This window comes from Strix uralensis, chromosome 20 (assembly GCF_047716275.1).
Source record: "Strix uralensis isolate ZFMK-TIS-50842 chromosome 20, bStrUra1, whole genome shotgun sequence".
NCBI classification, from domain to species: domain Eukaryota; kingdom Metazoa; phylum Chordata; class Aves; order Strigiformes; family Strigidae; genus Strix; species Strix uralensis.
In genome coordinates this window covers 2,174,323-2,198,355 of record NC_133991.1, presented here as the reverse complement: position 1 = coordinate 2,198,355, position 24,033 = coordinate 2,174,323, and the positions used below count along the sequence as shown (strand labels likewise).

At 43.1% G+C, this 24,033-nt stretch overlaps 1 protein-coding gene across 7 annotated transcripts in view; it reads right to left on the bottom strand.

The window, feature by feature from the left end:
* LOC141952551 (S-adenosyl-L-methionine-dependent tRNA 4-demethylwyosine synthase TYW1-like) overlaps positions 1-24,033 on the bottom strand; it is a 110,928-nt gene that overhangs the window by 76,318 nt on the left and 10,577 nt on the right. For all 7 annotated transcript variants that reach the window (XM_074890136.1, XM_074890139.1, XM_074890137.1 and 4 more), the window contains 3 exons: positions 14,869-14,992; positions 2,870-2,922; positions 138-256 (listed from right to left, as the gene is read on the bottom strand). In XM_074890136.1, coding sequence (XP_074746237.1) covers positions 138-256; positions 2,870-2,922; positions 14,869-14,992 — 296 coding nt within the window. The remainder of the gene's footprint in view (positions 1-137; positions 257-2,869; positions 2,923-14,868; positions 14,993-24,033) is intronic.

The following is a 24,033-nucleotide window of genomic DNA, read 5'->3' as shown; positions in this document are numbered from 1 at the left end:
TGCCTTCCAAACCCCTCCTCCTGCAATTTCCAAGTGAAAAGGGCACATAAGTAACACTGCCCTAGGTTTGAGGAACAGGACAGGGACAGAGTGGAGCCGAGCCCTTATCCCAAAGTAAAACTGCATCAATATTTTACCTCCAGCAAAAGACGCATTTGTTTGCACAAGCCAGGCTCGGCGTGGCCTCCATGCAGCGATGGCTCTCGATTCCATAAAACGTGTGTTTGTAGCAGCCTCCTCTGCCTCGAAGCATCGACTAACAGCAGAGAGACACATACAAATACCAGGAAAGTTAGAACACAGCAGCTGCAACCAAACTGAGTGCAAAGGTTTCAAATCTGGTCCCTGGGCATATTTGCAGTTTTCAGTCACAAGTAACTTCAGTGTTGAGAGTCACCTGTGACAGACATCGCAAGCGAGGTCAGGGCTGCAGAGCGGGTATGAATAGTGACAGATGCAGTCTGTTTTAAGAAATTCGTAACACACAGATCAGTGTGTGGTGTGACTGTTTATACACACCCTTACAGAAGAAGGGCATTTATGAGGTCAAATTTACAACTGTTTTAAAGAGAAACTTTAACATAATCAATAACTTCTCACTTGCAACACCCCAGCATAACAATGTGCCAACAAAAGAAAGCAGGTGAAGCCACTTAAGCTGCAAGAATTATTATTGTAAAAGCTCACTAAAGGGTAACAGGGATCAATTTCAAGGCTGCCCTACTGAACACTCAATTCTTTTCATTTGTCTAGTAGACTATTTCTTCTAGCACTAAATTAAATAAATACCCTGACCTTATAAACCCTCATTCACACCAGTGAGCGGCTCCAGCAGGACGCTGCACTTTTCACCACAGCAGAGCCACAGCAGCCTTCCCACTGGGATTTAACTCCTATTTAGCATGCAAGTTGCTTGGAGCAAAGACTGTCTTTCATTATCTCAGTTTAATAATAAGTGAGAAAGCATCTTTACTACTCTCAAGAGAAAATTTGAAGTATGACACAGTAACTTGTAACCTACCTTCCTCTACCTGGTGATCCAAAAGAAAGTCTCCACTAAGCAGCAGGGAAAGGATATAACAGGTAACCCCTAACATATGCACAGTCTGGTTATACAGTTGGAAGATTAAACAAAATGGAAAATGCTGTTTATTCTACCCGTTCCTCAAACAATAGAGATTTCAGGAGACTCACAAATTCTAGGAGAGCAAGTTACTTTTTGGATTTCATAAGACAGGCGAATCAGCAGGTTTTATACTCTTTTCCAGAATATGCCAGAACACAATAATTTTAATCTGAGATATCACTATGAAACTCTACTTAATACTAATCCTTCTAGCTCCTGCTTTCTGCTGATACAAATCTCAAACCAGCCTCCTGAAGATATTCACGTATTGGTGTGAATCAGAGTCAAAGCCACTGTCTGTAACCAATTTCAGCACAATTTATTAGAACACTTTACATTCAATTCCTGCTTAAGCTAAAAATAGTATGGTCCTATCTAAGCACACAGAGCTGCTATTTATTTTGTGAAATGGCTTTACAGTGCTGCATTAAGTTCTAGTTCTTTAATAAAAATAGGTTCTCTGGGTTTCTCTCTCAGTCACACCACGGATGAAGTTTGACAACTTTTTCTTTAAAGATTTCATGGCCTTCTCCGATGCTAAAAATGATAGAAGAGAAATATTTGTACGAGTAAACAGCAGAAGCATCAGTGAGATCGGTACGTCTCAAATATTCATGACAATACAGTGGTGGCTCTTTAAACTGTTCACAAGAACACATCTTTTGATGAAACAGGTCATTGATACCAGGCATTTCAATAAGAAAACCTCACTGCAGCCACCCACTTTGGTGACTGTCAATCAGAGAGCTCTTTTCAAAATAAATGAAGTTAATCATGCAGCAGAAAAGAGCTGAGAGACCAAGGAACTGATCGCTGCCACAGCACAAGAATTAAGAGATGTGCTGGCATTTTAATGAGGTGGTGATGCCCATAGTTCATCATCCCATGAACGCTGAAGGCTTTAGTATGTTATACCAGTGTTACAGATTTGGGGAGTAACGTTACAGACCACCTTTCAACTTCTTCACTTCTCGGGGACCTGCAAAGGTCAACCAAAACAACAAACATCCTGAAGTGGCTGAAGTTTGTTCTACAAGACTCTGCGCCTCTGCTGGGAATGTTTTTAATTCTGCAGTCAACTTGAAAAGCTACTGGTTTACATAGCCTATAATACACAACTGCAGGGCTTGGAGGATGACTCTTCCACATATATGTGTATATACACACACACAGACATATTATACACAACTATATACGTACACACACACACTCCCGCAGTAATTTTTAAAAAGTCCTAGCATTAACAAGTGACAGTTGCCTCGCTATCCAAATCTTACTTGACAAATGCTGAAAGCCAGTAGAGGAGCACTGCCTGTCGTGAACCAGATATATCCATCACAGAACAACAGGTTCAAATGCCCTTGTGTGCCCATTCGTGTGTAATGATGGACTGTGTTATCTTTGTTTCAGAAGACCTCACACTGGTGACGTAACCTTCCCACTTTTCTCTGCGGTGTTCTGCTCCTGCCATATATTTCAGTAGGCAGGAGATATTTTAGCAGACAGGAGAATAACAGGAAAAACAACAGAAAATTATGCTCCCAGCTCTTTGCCGTGGTCGCGTTCTCCCTCTTCGCAGCAGGATTTTAATAGCTTGAAATGCAAAGCTACAGCTAGGAAGATGAAATTTGTTTTCATGCAAGTAATATCACATCTTAAAAGAATATTTCATCTGGAAATTGTAACACCTAAGTCTCTAGTTGGTTTTTTTTTTAATTTATAAAATGAGAAAAGAGAGCATACCTTCGTCCATCGGCAGAGCTTCACCCCAGAATGGCTTCCAATCAGTTTGTAACCTGAAAATAAAAAAAATAATCAAACAATTGATTTTAACCTGCAATAATTAATACACAAAACATACCAATTGGTACACAATATTTAAGCATCACAGTCTCAATGCTGCTCTTCCCCAGTGGCCCGAAGGTGACACTACCAACAAGATGTCAGTGCCCACCCACATTTGATTCTGGGAGCCTGCACATCAGCGCAAAGGCCACGGCCACCCAAGGGACTTTGGCCATCTTGAAATGTTTTCTCTTAATGGCAGATTTAATGTTGCTCAGTCTTGTTTGAATCAACGGGGAGAGCCAGAAGACTTCTCCATGTAACAGGATGGCAGACTAACAAGTCTAGCCCAGAGATGTGGAACATCTCACTAAGCCCAAGGGACAGCACATGGGAGGGAGCGGGACAGGGAACCAGAAGGATCTCCCTGGCCCTAAGCCATCACCCTAGAACAGACTCTTCACCAGAACCAAGGACATCTAATTCCCACTGCTCCTTGGAACATCTGACTGGGCCTGGAGGACAACATCTGATTCCCACTGCAGCTGAGGGCAGAGGAAGATAACTGAAATGCAGGGCTCAGCTTGAACCCAAACTTCACAGGTTCACAAATTCCATCTCCACTGGCTGTGGTGGAGCCACAGCAAGGGAACAGCTCCTCCATGCCTAGAATAAAGCTGATTTCACATCACTACCCTGGTCCCCAGCCAAGATCAACACAATTTCATTTAAATTTATTGGTCCAGAGGGATTAATTCCACAACGTTCGTTAAGCACTAAGTACTATTATTACCCAAACTGCTTGAGTTAGGTTTTTCCCCTCTTTGAAAAAGTGCTTAGAGACCAATATGTCTGAAGGATTAAAAGTCACTTCAAAATCAGCATAAAAATAAGAGGGATTTGAGAAGCCTCACTGTGTCATTCACACAGTAGCATTTATACATCAATGGCCTGGTTGTCCCCAAACCCAGCACATCTCAACTAGCTGCTTTAGGCTAATGTTTATATTAACACTTTCAAGGGAAAAAAAAAAAAAAAAAAAAAAATCAAATTTTAGGTATCAAGTCTCCTTCCGGCCAACCAGCATGAATAGGCAAAAAAGCCTTCTGCTCAGCAGAAGAACTGGCCTTCACCTCCTACGAGAAACTGCAGAATTACCCTGCCCTGCTCATATGTTACCATGCGCCTCTCACACAGTGAGATCCCAGGGGAGTGCGACTGTGCCCCAAAGTCCCCCACACCTCCAAGGACACTGAGCCAGTCAGGAACTGCAGTGACAGCAGATGCTACAACAGCTAAAAATTAAACCGTGTGAAGGCACACACGGCTAACAAGGAATCATACAGCCCCTAGAGCACGCTGCTCTAGTTACTCTGCCACTTAAACCCAGCACAGATCTGCCCAGTCTCCGCTTTCTTCATCACCTGATGTTTGCTCCCGTCTCACCGTGCTGGCTCTGACCTTGCTGGGCGGTTCAGACATACACAATTTTAGCCTGAGCAGTTCTCTGAGGTGACTCTCCAGGAGACTGTACAAACACTTGGGCCAGCACAGGGGAGGTGGCTGGCAGGAGCAAGCAGCAGGGACACGCTGTTAGATGACAAAGGGGCCAATTGCCAGATTAAGTGAGGCTTTGGGGACATCAATGTCAGGCTGCTCCCATGTCCTGAGCTCCCTCTCCCCCTCCAGCTCTGTGCGAATGGACAATATTTTAACATTTTCCTCCCTAAATGAATAACCCCCCACATAGCAAGGAAGAATGAACTGCTGCAAGCCAAAAAGCCTCAGTATTTCACTGAGCAGATCATCCAGTCCTTTCCTGGAGAACCCTCATCAGCACTTCTGACATGGTACTGATAGACTCCAAAGCCACCTGCAATATTGGGGACACCTTTATCTATGGCTGGAAGAGACCCAGAAGACCTTGTGGCAACTTCTGACTGTCACTTGTCAAAGGCACAGCCAAGCACACACAACTGCATTTGGCCGCATCACATCAACTCTCCCAGCCTGGGTCTGTCCTGCCTATTTCTTCAGCATTTTTTTGCAAACAGGCAAGGTCTAATCTCAGAGACCTCCCTGTGCTGCTGAAATTTGTGTCCTTACAGTATTTCCTGACAAGCATCGAAAAGGGTGCTGCACTCCTCCCTCTAACACAGCTATCCAAGCCAGACTCTTTGCTTGCACAGCCCTAGCCTTATTTTTTCCATTTTTCAGAATCCAGCAAGAAGCATTCATGTAAGATTATTCTCTCACAGATCACTTGTCAGTAGAAGTAATATGGCTGCTTTAAAATGGGTTTTAGATTAAAATTAAATTGGAAATAGGACATGCTTGCCCAGATCTGCTACTGAGTTGTCTGAGGGAAGAGAGGAAGCAGCTAAACTGAGCAAGGTGCCAAGCTCCGGAGCCCAAAGCTGCAGCATTTTCTCTTAAGTTACTTAAATCAACTTCCACCATGTGGAGCGCCCACAGCTTCCTTTAAAGGCCAAGAAAATTGTACATGTTCAACATCAAAACAGTGTCTTAAAAACTTCAGCCAGCTTTAGTGATGAGAAGAGGTTTACTCATCTTGTTTGCTGCTGCCAGGAGTCACAGCTATGGTTACAAGAAGAAACAGCCTATACTTGCAGAACTTCTTAAAACCACTGTACAAAGCTGTTGAACTCAGGTCTTCACCACGTAGCTAACTCTGGTAGAAAGTCTGGTTACCCTGCTAAGCCATCGGCAGCGAATACTAGCCATGCTATGCTTTTTCAGACTTGGGAATTCAATAAAATATCAGTGACCAAAGGCTGAACACTTTTTACACATCTACTCCAGGTGAGCAGTCTTTCCACCTCTGTGAAGCCTGTTTCTTCAAGCACTTGCTTTACTGCTGTAGTAACACAGGCAGCAAACCAGGTCAGGCTAAAAGAAAGTACAAAGGGTTAAGCAAGAGCTAAGTTTCAAACTAAACATGTGAGACAGTGTGTTCAAGAACTGGTCCGAGGGTCTTCTCTGTTGTTTCCACATCACACCTTCTGCTGAACAACCCTTTTGAAAGCTCAGGCTAGCTCACCTCTTCCATCAGCTTTGACACAATGTCACCATGGCTCTGCCAAGGCAAGTCGTGGGTGATTCGAATCTTACTGATGGCCCAGAAGTCTGCACCTATGTATGCCAGGACTCCCCGTGAACACATTCACTTCTTTGCTCTTAAGGCAAAGCAATAACTATAAGTGAATGTTTGTATAGAACACCTTCCAAACAATACAGTGTGTTGTCTTGATGGGACTCTGCTCCCAGTCCCTATGGATCTTCAGACACTAAGGCTGAACAAAAACAATCCATTTATTATTTCTACAGCCTAATATTCAAAGGATTCCTTAAATTATAAGCAGGCTTATAGTAATCAGCTCAACTCCTGACTAAAGGCACAAGAACTTCTAATCTGAAGTCTGTGTATTAGTTGATCCTTCTCTAGGTGATAAATTCTGAATGACCTAAAAGCCTGCCAAACTTCACTGAAATGGTCATTTTTTACTATAATAAGACATGAATTAAGCTTTTAAACAAGCTTTTGGATGAAATGACTGTTATCAGGCAATAACACTAGGCTGATAAACATTGAGCGATTGCTTGCCCTGACGATCCAACTGCAGTTTAATAGACCACAGACTTCCAACCTAAGAGATGGCCAGCATCACAGACGGTGACTGCTCCATTGTCTGGGGCAAAACTGTTCTGTAACGGTTTAGAACTACATTGCAGCATTTTGACTCTATCATGTAAATAATAGTTTTAAAAGCCCATTCTCTGAAATTCAGAGAATTCATCAAGCAACCCTACTGAGCTCTCCACCACTGAAACAGGACACTGCTGTCCATATACTCATGTCACATTCCAGGATAACAAAGTATTCTGGTTGTGGCTTTGCTAGTTTACCAGTGCCATACACATACCAAGTCTTTCTAACCTCCTGAATGTGGATGAATTACATGCATTTGTGACCAATTATGCTACTTTAATTTTGAAAGCAGAACAGATAAAACAAAACAAATTTCTGCAACTACAATTGCCCATATCAGAAGCAGCGTCATATCTGCACAGTCTGAAAAAATGCATCTGTAGGACAGCCATGCTGAACAGCTTTCAAAGATTGCTGGCTATCCCAACATGGCAAAATTTGGATGAAAACCCAAAGACAACTTCCAGTTCAGCTCTCCACACCACCAAAAGCTCGCTTCAGCAGAGGACTTTGAAAGCACAAAAGCAAAAGATTTAATTACAAAAGAATGAAGTAGATCAGTGGTTGAAAAATCCCCAAAAAGTACAAAAAAAAAAAAGACTTACCCATCCTTCTCCAAGAGTGCAGTCACTGTAAACTTAGTAAAAGCCAATCTGATGTCACATTGTGCTTCACAAACTCAAATGACTTTCAGAAGGCTTTTCTTCCAAGAGTAATATACAGCTGACAAATCCATGTGGTTCCATCAAGCAATCTCCTTAAATAAAAGCCCTCTGGTTTGAAGCAATGATTATCTGTTACAGCTGAAACTCAGTGCAGAAAAGGGAACTTCACACTTGGAGAATGTTTACACGAAAAAAAGTTTCCAATTTCCTGCCATTTTGCAAGAGTGCAGTTTAAAAAGGCCAGAGCTGAAGGTCACCAACACAGCAGTAATCCATCACCACCACTTTAAGGGCCATTTTGATAGTTGTAACACAACTACTGCACTTGAGCCACTGCCCAAAAGAATGTTCTGACTAAAGCTACAAAATAAGGAAAAAAAAAAAAAAAAGAAATGCCATTGGTGAAAGGAACCTGTTCAAATTCTATCAGTATTTTATACAAATACAGAAAGAAGTGGAATCTGGGCAGTGGAATTTTTCTGATTGCCCAAGCACGATAGGAGAAGCCTCCAGTTTCATTCCTAGCACTGCTCAATCTTGAAGAAACCCTTGCCAAGCCCATCAAGACCTACTTTAGGGTTTCTCTTTTTTGAAAAAAGAGGAAAGCGCTCTTAAAAAGTATAAAAGGCTCATGATTTGTAGAAGGACTTGCTTTCATGAACTCAAAGTAGGAGTGAGGACATGAGAAAGGATTTCAGGACTGTACCTTGTATACAAAAACCCTGTCATTCCAAAATTGATGGCAAGTTTGGCCTTTCAGTGGAGCTACTGAAATGCTGCTTCAGTTCCTCTTCATGATACACACAACAAACATCTTGAATATTGTCAACACATAGTAAAAGCCTACTAAGGTTAGTGAAAGAAATACAGCTGCTTCAGCAGGCAAACCAAGCCTAACCTAGCATCAAGAAAATGAGACTGGCAAAGGTCAAGGGTGGGAATGCCAATAGCTATAATGAATTCCAGCCTCAACAGCTGATCATAAGAGCTAAAAATTCTTAAAATCTGGCTTCTTATTTAAACCCAGATGTCCCTTTTAATCCAAGAGCGCCTTTTCCTTTGCAGCACAGAACAGCCTGGGCAGTAGGAATGTAAAGCCTCCAATATTCAAACACATAATTTCTCATCAAACTATGCCTTTAACAAAAACAGCCACAGAGACTACTGATATTTTCACCTACATCAACTAATACTGGAGAAAAGCCAGAAGAAAAGCCTTCTGTATCTGGCACCTTTGACAAAGAGCAATGTGTTAAGCCAGACCATTTGCTGAGCAGTTGCAAAATGTTTGCCATGAACACGACATGTTGGTGACCTCCACTAGTAGCAACCACAGCAAAACATGTCTTATAGAAGTGATGCCGTGGGCATCAACAACACAGCAGCCCACCCTATTTTAATCCAACCCCCAAATCAACTGCAAGTTCTCAAGAACCCAAGGCGAGATGGAGAAAGGATGTCTGCCCCTCAGCCCGAGTAGTTTCACTAACTTCTACATGGCTTTGCCATCCCAAGAAAACAGCTCCCCTACTCCCAAAAAAGAGATCTTTGGAGCTTGGCAAGCAAACATCCATCACCATCCACCAGAACAATCCTAAGAAAACAGAACTAACCAGCCATCTTCAGAAGTCACCTTCCAACTGCTCTCAGACACTGCATCCAAGATAAAGACCTGCAAGATAAAAGCCCCTCAAATGTTCTGAACAGCAAAAGGATCCCTGCGTCTGTCTGGGAGGTTAGGAAGACACAAGCTGCACTGAGGAGGAAAGCACAGCCAACTCACTCTCCAGCTGCAAAGTAGGCAGAATAAAAGAAAACATGATGGCACTTTTGAACAGGCTGCCTCGCAGAGCCACCAGCTTCCCCACAAACATGCACTGCCTCAGCTCCCTGCTAGGGCCAGATCAACAGCTCCACTGCCAGGACCATGGGCTCTCCCCTGCTCTCCAACAGAGGACCTTTGGGTCCCTCCAGTGTAGCCCTGCCTCGTATCTCCAGCTCCCCTTGCATCTTCTACCCATTTTGGCTGGCCTGATGGCTGGGCAGGAGACAGCAAGTGTATGCCTAGCCTAAAATCTCCTCCTTGCCAATCAGCAGTAACCAGCTGGCCAAACAGGACGGGTCATAACTTGGAGGTCGGGACATTCAGTGAGGAGGAAGAGCCTCAGCCTCTATTCATAGGAAAATTCAAGAAATCTGCAGGAATTTAACATCTTTAAGAACTGTACATCAGTGTCAACTTTGGCTGAAAAGTTTCAAGTGGAAGAAGGCAGCCAGCCTGTACGACTCTCTTCCTCAAGCACCCAGAACAAATACACAGAGTAACAGACAGAACTACAAGTTGCTACAGACAAGATCATCTTTTTTGTTCATGTCTGAGTCACTCTTTCAGTCATTCTGGGCACATTTCCTTTTCTGTATTTCTATTTGTAAAAACTGTCCCCTTGCTTAGGAAGAGTGTCATGTTACAAAGGACAGCAAATTTTATCCTTGCCTGAATATATCTTGTATTTTGTTCCAGCTTAATAGACCTAATTTCAAAGACCAATACTCTCCCCAAGTCCTTCCAAAACTAAAAAAAAAAAAAAAAAAGATGCACTTCAAATATAACTGCATTTATGCTTATTTTCCTCTGCTATACAAGGGGTAATTCTACCAGCTCCAGTAACTACATGAGGGAAGAATCAGGCCTGCAAAACCGAACTTTCACCATCTACTCTGCTCCTGATAAGCCACTACATCTGTGCCAGCAAATTAGTACTGCAGTCAGCTCACCACCAGCTCTTGGCAGCTTCCACACTGTGGGACTTCAGCATCTTCTGCTTCTTGGATTCTTCCCCTTTAACTGTGTATTCGCTGTTTATTTACACAGATATTTTCTAAGGAACTGCAAGAAAGTTTAGTAGGCTTAACTTTACCTGGTTTTGGTTGTTGTATTTATTCTGCTTACTAAAAATAATTTGCTATTTTGCAAACTAAATTTTAATCTTGCCATGGCCAGTATTTGAATTCTGTGGTTTCAGGGAGTGCACCAGTGTTACTAATCCCTGACCCAGCTGCGAGTTGCTAGTGCCACCTGGAGTTTAATAGCTATACATAAAGCACACAATCCCAGAGATGCATGCAAACATTTCAGCACACAGCCTGCAAAAGTATACATCCAGCAGCACCGATCTCTGTGCAGTATCTCTGCACAGTGGATCTCATTTTTGAAGTCTGGACGCTCAAAAAGCTCAGCACAGCGAGCCAAGCTGAGATGGTCAGAAAAGCTCAGAGCTGCAGGCACTGGAAACCTCAGTCCAAGAATGGACAGCAAAAGCCACCAAGTACTTTTAAAAACAAGGCTGGTAAGCACTTGAAAAGCCCAGTCTTCAAGATTTTTCTGAAGTCAGCCTCTTGATTGCCCATACACACTGAAAAACATAGATCAAAGTACATCTTTATATCAACCGTGAAGTCAAAGCATGAAAGTAAGTGGTTACTGAAGCAGCCCACACTATTTCAGACACAAGCTGTCTCCTCATACCACTTGCCTTTGGATACAAGTAAAATAGAGATATCCTGGACACCCTGGTGCTAAATTGTAGGCTCACTTAACCAGTAAGACAGAACAATCCAACTGGACTGCAGCAAAACTGTACCTGTGCTAGCAGAGTCACAATAGAATAATCTATACAATGTTAGTGGGGTCAGTCTTTGGGTTTCATTAATCCACTCCCATGAGAAGCACAGTTTTATTAATGCTACAGTAGAAAAGAACAAAGCAAAGAGCATGTTGGAAATTCACGGTATGAGCAGCTTAAGAAATCCAGGTCCTTGGAATCTCCTAAGCAAACAATCAGCTCTTCAGGGTTTTGAGTTTGTTTTTTCTCTGTTTTATTCCTGCACATTTAAGAGAAGCACGTCAAAGCTGGCCTGAAGCACTGCTAAATACGACTAACTTGATAGGGATGATGAAGCTGGCTGTCACTGTGCAACATCATGTTTGACCTCCAAATATTTCAAGAAATCAGCTGCAGTGAAAACATGATTCCACCAACTGCCACCCTTTGCCTTCTTACTCAGCACGACAATTTGTTTGGCTTACTTTGACCATCACTATCAATAAAACATTTGGCAAATCAAAGAGCGGTTAAGACTAACAATGGTTAACAACCTGAACAGAGCACAGGTCTGTGCTATTGCTGTACTGACTTTACAGCAGCAGGAAAATGTAAAAAATGGTCTATATTTTGCACTCTTAAAACAAGCACAGCTGATACAGGGGGCACTGTAGGAACCCCCATGGATTCACACTGGGTTTTTTTACAGTCACCTTTCCTATTAAAAACAGCAGCCTGAGACTCCCTCTAAAGCTAAAGGAGGATTTAAATCCACTTCCTGAAGAATCACGAGCTCTGGAAAGGCAGACTTCACCATGTGCAAAATCCTGCTGGCCCAGGCCAAGCAAAAAAAAAAAAAAACTTTCAGCCTGGAAGGGATTGTTTCAAGAATTTACAAGCAACAGCAGAAAGCAAATGTTAGGCTGTATCTACTAATCACCACAGGAAACATTAATATGAAAATTTTGCATCTATTTTCAGGTTATTTCATGGTATCTACCTAAATAGATGAAATTACTAAAGCATTACCACAGCAAAATGGTACCACTGTAAATATAACACAGCCAAATCCTTCAGCTGTCAGCCTCTCTCTCCTGCTGTATTTGTTACTTGGAGGCACTACATAGTTTGCACTGTATTTGTATTTTATGCATGACTGAACACTGATGGAAAGAGAATCAGCGTTTTCCCACAAGATTTCCTACAACTTTAAAAAGCAACTATTACAGTGAATCTTTTATAAAGGTATTTGCAACCAGGCAACTATACAACGCAGTAGGTGAGGCTACATTTAGCTGAAATGCAATGCCAGTGCTAAAAACCACATTGTTTAAGCAATATTCAGTTTACTTAAAGGAAGGTAAATTAAGAGTGAGCATTGTAACAGTCTGAAGAGATGCTGTTCAAAGGCAAACTTCTGTTACACAACTACAATTTAAAAGAACAGCTTTCTCCTGAATCACTAGTACTGGTTTTTCCTTCTCTTGGGCTAATTGTGCCTCAGGGATAATCTTAAAGACACTGAACTTCCACCCAAAGCAACTAGTTGTTGCTAGATAAATTACATTCTTTTGACTACATTGCACTTGTTTTGGCAGGAATGGTGCTGAGGGAAGGAGGGAGTTGTTTTATTTTTATAGCCACATAAGCCTGTCTTGGTGTGTTACTTGCAGAAAAAATATTATAAGATGTGAAAAAAGAAAGGCTTCTCTTCTTCACTGTTGAGTGACCATTAAAGAATTAGGTGAGCAGCAGAGGAAAGGAGGGGAGGGTTGTGCCAGTAGGAGGCAGTTCTAACTGCAAGGAATACAGACACAGTAGTTTTAAGTCTTTGAAACTGCAGCTTTATGTAAGTAGATCCTACTAGTTGATCCAATGCTGGCACTACCCTGAATGTCAAAGGAAGGGAAAATACATACCTACTTATCTGCATAATGAATTCCTGTCCCTGGAAAATCACAAGGAAATCCTGAGTTCTCTGGGGAGCTTGCTTTTGTGTCAAAAAAATTATGGTAGGAAGGTGACCTTCCCTCCAGCACTGTTTACATTTTCCAAATGACCACTTTTTAGATACTAGTATTACAGCACAGCTTCATTCACTCCCCAAAACCAAACCAATACAGACTGGGTCAGAAAGCGAACCACTGCGAAGCACTCCTGCAACTCCCACAGCACAACAGAGCCCTGCACCACAAAAAGCCAGGGCAGTATGCTGAACCACCCGCTGCCCCCCTCTCAGAAGTCAGTACCACAGGCAGTCTCCACAGCCCATCTAGGGTTCCTGTGTCCCAAAGCCAAAACTGAGATGTCTGGGGGACTCGGTGCACCCTTCCATGGAGTCAGGAGCTCCTCTACCCTCCCAGAACATGGCACTTGCAGCAGACATCATGCTTTTACCTCCCCACACCCCATTTCTAGACAGCCATGTCTCCTGCAGCCCCGTCTCCCAGGCCTGCTAACCAAATCCACCTGTTCCCTAAACTCCCTTGCAGGCAGAACAATTACACTTCTGGATCAAACACAGACAGCAGTAACTAAATAAATGAATGAAAAAAAAAAAGCTGTAACAGTGCTCCAGCTGTTCTGCAGCATGCTGCAGTGTAACTGCCACCACATCACAGCCTTCAGAATTGAAGCTGAAAAGATGTATTGAACCAGCCTCCTACAATCCCTCTGCTGGTCCCAGTTGGCAGCAGCACCACTATGGACAGTGGTGGAGTCCCCATCCCTGGAGGGGTTGAAGAGTCGGGTTGACCCAGCGCTGAGGGATCTGGTGCAGTTGGGAACGGTCAGGGTGAGGTTCATGGTTGGACTGGAGGAGCTTCAAGGGCTTTTCCAACCCAGATGATTCTGGGATTCTGTGACATGAGGAGGTGGCAAAGTCACTGCCACCCCTTGCTAAGCTTTTGCTTTATTCCTTCAGACTATGAATTTATAGAATGGCTCTTTATTTTATAGATGTGCTAAGGTTAATGAAAAAACCCAACAACCAAAAGTGTCAGGTACTTGATGGGCAGAACACAGCACCAGCCACCTACAAAAGCTCAGGCAGAAGAATGACTGAGACGCTGGGGAGCAAAGGTGTTGGGATCCCACAGCTGCTGGACTCACAGAGGACGTGGTTAAAACTTCAGAGCCCAGCTCTGTCGCAAGGTGCCTCCACTGTAATAACCAGAAGTGCATTTTCAGAAGCATCAGGAGAGATACTATCGATTTAGCAAGAAAGAAAACCAAGTGCACTCTCATCCTAAGAGATAAAAGAAATTAGACTAAACTCCCATTAGTCTCCAACTGAGCAGCATAGGGAAGCTCACATCACCCTCCTCCTGGCTCTGCCACTCAGAATTGAGGCTTCTGAACTGCAGGGCTGTCAGTCTGGCTCTGCTCATGCTTGTGCTTTGTTTTTAAAAAAGGTGTTAAGTTCATTAAAACTGTTCTCTACAGCTCATAGAAGAGCCACTGATGTGATTCACCTAATGGATTGTTAAAGTTAGTTTGAACTACTTCCTTTTCTGGAAATACAGTTTCAGTAACAAAATCAGAGTGTGAAACTGAAATAAAAGCAGGGGACTAAGATGCAAAACAGAGATGCAAAGCTGATCTTTAATATTCCTTGAGAAACCTACACTCTGGGAGCTAGAGGCATGTGGGACTATCATCTTCTCTCTCAAGCTGCCTTAGTAGACACATTAAACCCTGTGAAGTCTGATGCAGTCTCCACACATTAGAGCATGTGTCACCCTGAGACACATAACCCAGCTTTAGATCCTTCCCCCACAACAATCAGGTACAAACAGCCCCTGCCTAATCTCTGTCCTGCCTCTGGTTAGAGCCTACCAAGACTGAGGGTCCAAAGCAGTATCTTTAACATAAAGAACAGCATCTTTCACTCGCTCTGTTAAAAGTCTACCACAAAGATTTCAAAGCCGGGTCCACCATCTGGTCTTTGCAGAACCTCACCTTGTTTTGTGAGCGCTTCTCTCAGAGCTGGGGTTACCATCTCTCTTTCACCCTCCTCCTTCTTCCCAGCGTTCTCTTGAGTCAAGCTCATTCCAATATCTCCTTCCTCGAGCTCACGTTCTCTCTGTTTAAAGACAGTGAATTACAACCATTTAGAGTCAAGAACATGTTTTAAACACTGCGGCACGGTTCAGCCACAGACCTGCTAAACTTAAAACCGATGTATGTGCCCACACATGAATTCTTGCACTCATGTAACTCTGCATCAGGCTCTGACCCTTCAGTAATTTAGGACAGTAAATTTAAAAAGAAAAAACCCACAACACACTAGATTTGTTCTACTAACATGGCAATAAAATTCTCTAGAACATTGTAAGAAACAAGGTATTTCAATCTCATCTGAGAGCAAGAGGGACCCCAGGATTTAAGCCCAAGTGTTTCATGACTGCACAATAAGCACATCTCTCTCCAGAGCACAAACCAGAGGGAACAAAGCATTTTGTTCCTGACACACAACTGCTGGAGTGACAAGCAGCTACTGTCGCAGTTATTCGGGACAGGTCAGAGAAGAAAACCACGTCACTACAATGACTTAGCCCAGCAGTTTTCAGAGTAGAAGTTGTGCTCTCCGCAAGTCACCTAAGAAAGCAGCCGTGTGCACCACCAAAATTCAGTGATCACCAAAGGCCCGGCAAGAAAAAGCTGCTCCCCCCCTGCCCCCCAGCCAACTCCAGACACAGGAAGCTTCCAGCAGATGCTGTTTTTTAGACACAGTTCAGCCCTTGGAGCTTACTTAAAACCAAGTGCAGGAATATCACGTATTAGCATAAAGTTACAAGGAGAAGCAAACCCTAGCCCATAAGAAATTGTGAATCCCCCGCTGTATAAGTGTCACTTCTGAGACTTCAAGGGTATTTATTGTTTCATGGCTGCACAAAGAAGCATGAAAGTGTAAATAATTACTTTGATGTAACTTGCAATCTGTCAGTCCTTTATGGCTTTTTTTGAAATATTAAAGGAGTTACGGATAAACAACAAAAAACAACAGAGGACATTTTGTTTTCACAAAACTGAGGCTATTTCACATCCAAGCCTCTTTTGTGCCAAAGACATCAAGAAGTTCATACAAATGCTTCCAGTTTGAGTCTACCCACCAACTGTTCGCATCACTAAGGAAACCAGTGCTCCTGACTTGACAGTGTTCTTCACAAACAGGGAAAGTAATCTAGCTGTTCCTAGACAGACAGATTTCTTCTGTACCTGAACAAAATTTCAGAAAATAAAGGTGCCTCAGAAGAAAAAAAAACAAAAACCAAAAACCAACCAACACAAAAGAAGCACACACAGTCTCAGGGGTTCAAGGACAAAACAGAGTTCCTAATAAGCACTTGAGAAGGGAATAGGAAAGCAAAACATTTAGGGACAGAGGTTATTAGCTTTCCTACTCATTTTGAATAAAACTTTGCTCACGGTTTCAGGGAGGTTGTTCAGGAAGGTATTTTCTAATGACCAGTAAAACAACGTGGTCCCTACTGAAGGAGAAAGCTGTCGCCATCTTCTACTTCCTCTCAGTTTGCGGAGTTTTTAGGCAGGATTTCATTGGTTTCCATAATGCATCAAAACTTCTGTGAAAGGCTAGATCTATTAAGTACTTATTTGTTGGGTTTACAAGCTCATTTCTTGAGACTTGATCCTCATTTATCAGCAAGATGCTTCAACAGCAAAATATTAATACTACTGGAAAAGCTTCACGCAAAAGGAAGGAAGGAGATAATAGTTAAAAGATGAAGATTTTAAGCCTTAAATAAAGAGATTCTCCTCCCACACGCTATCAGTTAACTGAGAACTAGGCCCAGCCATCCACTTAAAAAGGAAAGGCACTATCTTAGCACAGATTTGTTAGCTACTCAAAAGCTAAACGCTACACCAGATTTACAAGTGGACACATCCTGGCCCGTCCGCTCTACAATTCTCCCAGAACAACTAAATATGCATTATGGAACACATCGTGATATTAAAAATGCAGTGACTGACTTAAGTACAATGAGACACCCCATCCAAGACAGCTTTCAGTTACAGAAAAAAAGTCTTTCTGAATTTAAAGGGTTTGCATTTCTACCTGCCTGTTGTGCTTGTTACTGCAATATCTGAAAAAAGCACCTAAACGTAAGAACAACAAGTAAAACTGCCTTACTGGCAGGACAGAAACACATTTCAATAATCATTTTTCCCCTCAGAGATGATAATATTTTTCCTTCCCTTCATCCTGATGTAAACAAAGCAATCATTTGTTTTTCTCTGAACTGCAATACCTGACTTGTTCAGCTTGGCAAGTGACTGGCTTCAGATATTTCTCGTGGGAAATGGAATTCACAGCCCTGGGAGTTTTACTTATTTGCTTAATAAACCTGTCATATCTATTATTTAGGGTTTGAGTGGAGAGAACAAAGTTAACTTTGCACAGAGCAAACTTCTCAAGTTCCTGTGATTTAGCAGAAAGCCCAGTAGTAAATCCAAGGCAAATTACTGTCTTTCCATAACAAATCAAGCAAGTAGTGACAAGAGCCAACTTTTCATGCCCTTGAAATACTTCACTGCTTAAAAACTGAATAGTCATCCTCTGGCCTGTGTTCTCAAATGAGAGAGCGCCCAGAGATGAGAAAACCTAGGGCTACACTCCCATTCCTTGGTACCTCAAGACTCAGTACAGTTCCTGCTGCAGCTTGATGGAGATTTTTTTTTTGATACTGCCATTGAAGCAGACCCAAATAAAAGCAACTGAACCTCAGGTGGAAGGACTTATGATCACCTCTTCTACAGGTGAAAGCAAAAAAGAAATCTCTTGCCTTTTACTGCCATACGGGCAGAGGCAGCACATACTTTATAGGCAGGCAGAAGCCCATTTTTGATGGGTCAAGAGCAGAGGGTATCTGACACAGGGCACAGACACAAGCAAGGACCTCAGCATTCCCTGCTAAGGCAGAGGTGTCACTGCCCCTTTGACAAATCACAGTTCAAGTGTTTCAAAGTATTTCCTACAAACATGCCTACCAAACTTATCCACAGCCACATCCAAATACAACCAACAGGCCATGCTACTGCCACTTCTCCTCTTTGAAGTGTTCTCTCCAGGATGTCAACGTGCCCAATATCTCCCTGTGCTTTCCATTTTATTACACCAAACACTCTTCAAACTACTATTGCAGGAGTGAGAATATTGAAGAAGAGAGACCTAAATTCCATGCAAAGAAGTATTCCCCAAATTAATTTAGCATTTTTAGCCTCATGGCTCTAGTTCTTGATGTGCTATGGCTGGAAAAAAAAAACAAGCATGTTGCCCAGAAGGTTTTACTCCCAGAAGGAAAACAACATCCAAAATACCCCAGTTTTGACTAAACTTCTTTCCTACCTAACCTCACAGTGGTCAAACAAGAGGGAACCCCTGGCCTTGTCATGATTTACAGTTTCATCCATCAAAAGGCTCCAGGATCTTTTAACCAATGAAAAGCACAAACATGAAGAAAACTGTAATACATCAGGGGCTGGAGCCAGGACTAACAGAACCAGCGCTAAGGGAAAAATGTTGGCAAGGCTATCAGGAAAAGACTGCTTGGCAGCAAGAAATATTAGTAAAACTTTCCCAGGGGAGTCATTAAATGAAGTATTAAAGTTCATGAGTTACATGAATGAAGAGTCAAAGTTCCCACCAAGCAGAGCTCTGGAAGCAATACTCCAGCGGCAAGAGAACAGCTAGAAAAGCTGAGAACTCTTCCCCTAGTTCAGGCTCAGCTGTCAGTGGCACCTTAGGCAAGAACCACATGGGGTTTTTTTGAAAATTGGTTAGACATCAGGCTGCTCTCACAGGAACAGCACTTGTTTCCTTACAAAGCAACCTCCCTGACTAACACATGGAAAAAGAACGGGACAGGGAGCAGGCTTCCACAAAGATACTCTTAAACACAACAGAAGAGGAGCAGAAGAATGCTAGTGTACTGTAGCGACCTTCCTGCTCCAGGTACAAAGCTCTGGCTGTCACAGCCCAACTGTAACAAACGGAGACAGAACTGCAATTTGCTCAGTCCACGGATGAAACACTCTGCCAATCTTACAGCAACATGGGATACTCCAGCTGCTGTCAGTCACCAATAAAAATGGCTTTGAGCATTTGAAGTGAGCACAAAGACGAATCCTGGAAACTTGGATTGAGTAATCGGTGAACCAGCAAACACTCCGACAGCAAGAAAATCTTATTAAAAATAACTACTAGAGTCTACATAATCACAGGCTACATACCCACTCCACACATCATTGCCCAGTTAAGCACAAAAGCCTGAACTGAAGCAAAAAGCAGACAAAGGTTGAAAGCATGACAGCTGAGACATGGAACTTGACAATCCATTACCTTGCCATGATTGAAATAGGAGATGGCTTGATCAAAAGCAAAAAATCGTGACACATGTTTTCAAGAAGGGGCCCTAAAATGGGGAAAGCCCCCGAGAAGTTCTGACTGATATCAAAAAAAAAAAAAAAAAAAAAAACCCACACAACTTGGAAGTGAGATTTTTTTTCTCCTGGAATAGAAACCTTTGTGCATTTCAATAACAAGCTGGAAGGAAGTCTCCATCCACACCTACCTTACTATGCTGTAGAATAACAGAAGATCCCTCATGTTATTCTGAGACAGCAGGCACTAGGTGCCATCCAAAGGCTGCTACTCAGACCTGCTGCTCAGCTGCCACAAAAAGAATCCTGAATTTTATTTTGTATAAAAAGTCAATGATGAGATTTTTGGACATATACAACAGCATTTTAAAACCCAAACTCATGCAGACAAGTAATGACAGAGAAGACTTATGCTGCTATCCAACTGAATCAGTCTGAAAGGGCACTGCACATCTGTGAAATGCAGAAGGACAAATGATTCCACCAACATCCATTTTTCTTGTAGGTTCATCATCATCCAGAATCCTCAAGGACAAAAAACTTCCCAGATCACAACTCTAAAAATATATCTGCAGGGCTACAGTGGGGTTTAAGATTGCTTCAGTGAGCTATAACAGCACTGCTCTGCTGTAGGGAAGGTTTTTACAAGGTGCTATTAAACCACAACTCCATTTCACATACTGCTACATGATTCTGTCGACATTTGTTTGATTTGGGAAACTTCTTTGGACACACCATAAAGAAGACCGATTTTCAAAGGAAACAAAAGAATCAAAATTAAAAATGTGTCTGTCTCTACCCAAAAGCAACTAGCTTATATTTGAAAATTGGGCCATATATTCACATCTTTATTGTAAGCACAAAAGAAAGGAATAATCACAACTAAAATCTAGGTAACATGATTTAACAAGTGTCCTGAAATGTCCCGCCTAAAACCAGTAAGATTTTCCACTTCAGTCTACTCTTCTTTCTCACACACAGCACACATTCTTTCACCAATTCACATATTCACCAATATGTTTTGCCATATTTTGCAGAGTTTTTTAAAAAAGGCTCTGCAAAAAAACTTCTCCACTCCATCATTTCTTTCTTTTCCTTACAGTGTAGCACTAAAAGGGCATTTCATTTCAACACTGATCTTTCAAGTGGTCAGAATGCCATGCACACATTTAAAAAAAGAAAGTGTGATGAAATTTAATTCTGCAATTATTTATGCTTTAAGAAGCCTCCAGTCAATCTGAGCTAGTATCAGCTAGAGGTGTATCTCCTAGTAGCAGTATCTGTTGTGGAAAAGTCCTTGTCAGCAATGAAGCTGGCTGGACTGCAGGCTTTTTAATTTTGCATTAGAAACCCTGAGTGCCTTCCACAGAAAGGAAGGCATCCAGTGCACTGACACAAGCCAGACATCAACAAACAGCAGCTAGCTCTCCTAAATGCCTTAGCTTTCAGTGGGCTTCAGAATTCCTGTAATGCAAGAAAGCATCTAACCATAAAATACTAACACAGGTTATGAAGCACTAGGAAAAGGATTGAGCAGAGACACACTTTTCCCAGGACCACAAGAGTCCCAAGAACAACTCCCCACCTGGGTTAGTCTTCCCAGGAAGACCATTTTGCCAAAGCTCACACCCAGCACAAGTCAGTGCTCACTGCAGAGCTGCGGGGGACAGTCCCCATCTGCCCCTTCCCCACCTGCCTTCTGCCAGAGTGGGAGCTACACACAATCTTCCAAGCACCCAAATTAACAGTTTTGGTCTGTAGCCCATTCAGTGATAGAAATCAACCAGCTTCTCAGAACCATTAGATGAGAGGCCACGAGATTATCATAACAATATATTATTAAAGTCAGAAGGAAATTGCCTGGTTTCTACCATAATCAATCTTCGCTGACTGTAAGATAACGTAACCCAGTCCCTCAGGGAAACAGACTGAGACATATCCAAGAGCCCTGCAGAACACCCCTCAAGACCCAAAGCCCCACTTCCCAAAATCAAAGGCCAAAGAAGAGTCAGAAATGACTCAGTGCTTCACCTTCTCAAGGGGCACAAAGCACACTTCCATGCACACAGCCACACAAGCTGCTTTTCCAGCAAAGCCTCGTGCTTCACACCTGGGTCTCTTCCGCACGCTTGTTTACAGCGGATGATGTGTAACAACACTCCTCTTAAAAACCACCAGCCCACTGTTGTTCCGGCAGTGCTGACCCTCACAGGGACCCGGCCTCAGTGAGCCGCGTCAGAACGACCCCCCACACGGGGAGCACTTGCGGGCACAGACACAGACCCAGACTGCCTGGCCATGAGCCGCTGGCACTGAGGCTCCAGCCAGGCCAGTGGCAAAAAGGAACATCATTTCCTCGTGCCAAAGCTTAACTGCGCTACGACAGCCCAAGTATCAGGAAAGAAAACAAAATTGTGGCTCATCTCATAATGGGAAAGAGAAAGCAGCTCCCACGGTCCATAACTGCTGCTGCCCTTCCCAGCCCGGGACAGCACACCGACCAAGGCGAGGATGGATGCTTCTGCAGGTGAGAGCCACTGACAAACTCCACTGAGCACTGGGCAGCCACAGCAGATAAGGAGGTTTGGCTGGAGGCTGCGTGTGGGCAGGCTCACTGCCAGCCGCGCTGCGGAACGACCAGTCCTGTTTGTCTGGCAGAGCAGGGACACCTTTACTGCACCCCAAAATACCTTATTCAAACAACATCTTTATTTGGCAACACAGGCTGCACTCCCACAGGACATCCTGGTGCTGCTCTCTCCTTGGATACTGCAATGACATCAACAGGCTACCTCCTCCACGCTTCTCCCAGCAATGACCATCAGCAGATAATTACTCTGTGCATTGATTTGTGGACTTCTGCTCAACTCTGTTATGTGCCTGGCAAGAACCTTCCAAAAACGCACTGGAAAAACACACCTGAGAAATGCAGCACAACATTGGTGAGAAACAGCAGGCAGATGGGCTGGACTGCTGCAGGCTCAGCCCTGATCATCTCCAACAACAGATGTGGTCAAGACGAGGCTGCAAATAAAGAGGAAGCGCAACACTCGGGGGGACTTCAGACTTCCAGAATTTCCCGTATCTCTCAGCTCTGCTTCTCTACCCATTTACTGACTAATTTACAACAGCTAAAGAACAGCAAGGGATATGGGATCTACCACCCGGGGCAAAAATAAGAGTCTTCACTCATAGATCACAAAGCCCTTTACAAAGGCTCATCAAGGAAGCCAGTATCGTACCACACGTCAAACACAGAATGGCCAGCCAGAGGTTACCTTTGAAGTCATTTTTTCTTTGTTTGCTCTTTTTCACCGGGCACTCCCAAGCCTCACATAGAAAAGGCAAGCCTCAAGATCTCCTGTAACGTTGTTTATGAATTGTAATTCTTTTCAATAGCCAAGGTCCAAAGAAGAAAGATTTGAACACAGGAAACGGGAAGGGTCAAGTGTCCCTGTGACAACTGCAGATTTTAAGGCTAGAAGTAGTCCCCAAGCAGTTAAAGGATATTTCTTAAAGCTTATTTTAAAATGTAGGGTCACACTGAATTCTGAGCCAGAGTAGCAGAGGTCAGAATCTAGCCCAGACACTGAGCTCTTGCAGATAAGAGTGTGTTTTTCCTCTAGGAATCTTCCACCCGTTAAAAGTCAGAGAAAGTTTCTGGAGAGTTCTAACTGTGCACATCACTTCCAGCTGTTTCTAAATCTGACAGGGAAGTGCCCCAGCCCCATTCAATTTGGTAAAATACAGCTGACAACTCCTGCACACTCTAACACTTTGTCTGTAAACCTTATACCTTAGATACCTCATACCTTAACACTCGTTGCCCCATTTCAAATAAAACTGCAGCCAACTTCATTAAAAGTTTCTCCACCCTCTGTCAGCAAGGTTTGGTCTTCCCCGGCAGTCACCCGCTCCCAAAGGGCTCTCAGGAAACATTGCGAGTGCTGCGATTTACAGTGCCCGTGGAGGTCAACGCCTAACGTAGGGTGACTTCTTAGGGAAGAGGGCCAGAGGGGACCCGGAAACCTCCCCTGTGGCAAACGGACACACGTGTCTCGAACACGCTCTCCGGGACACGTTCTGTTTCCTGTCAACTCAGCCTCAGTCTTGCTCTCTCTCACACACCCCCCTCCCCTGTATTTACATTGCAAATGGCACTATCAGCATCATTAAACTTTTTGTTTTAGAAAACAAGAACATTCATCTCAAAATTGTGTCAACAAAATATGCCAACTTGATTACTTCCCAACCCGTCTAAAGGAAATTAGGATATTATTATTACTATTACTCACGCCTGCAGTTTATAAATATGAAGGTTAATAAAAGCCATTTCATTCCCTGGGAACAAGTCTAGATTGATCTTTCTTTCCTAGTTTATCACAATCTCCCAGCTGTGGGAGATAATCTACATTAAGAAATGGTGTCCCTGTGATTAATAGCAGTCTTGCAGGCTACAAACATACCCATTAGATTTCACATTTTATCTGATAAATACATTTCAGGAGAGTGACTTTGGAGGACAGAGAAAGTGTGCCACAACTGTCAAAAGTCCACTTAGTTATTAAATCCACTAAGAACCACCACTGCCTTCTGCTGCTGCCTAAAAGCAATCTGGAGAACAGGCCCAAGTTCTCAGCCTAAGAACAAGCCGCTGGAAGGGTAAATGCAGAGGAAACCCAGACTTTAACCCACCCGGCTGTGCACCATCCAGCCCTGCCT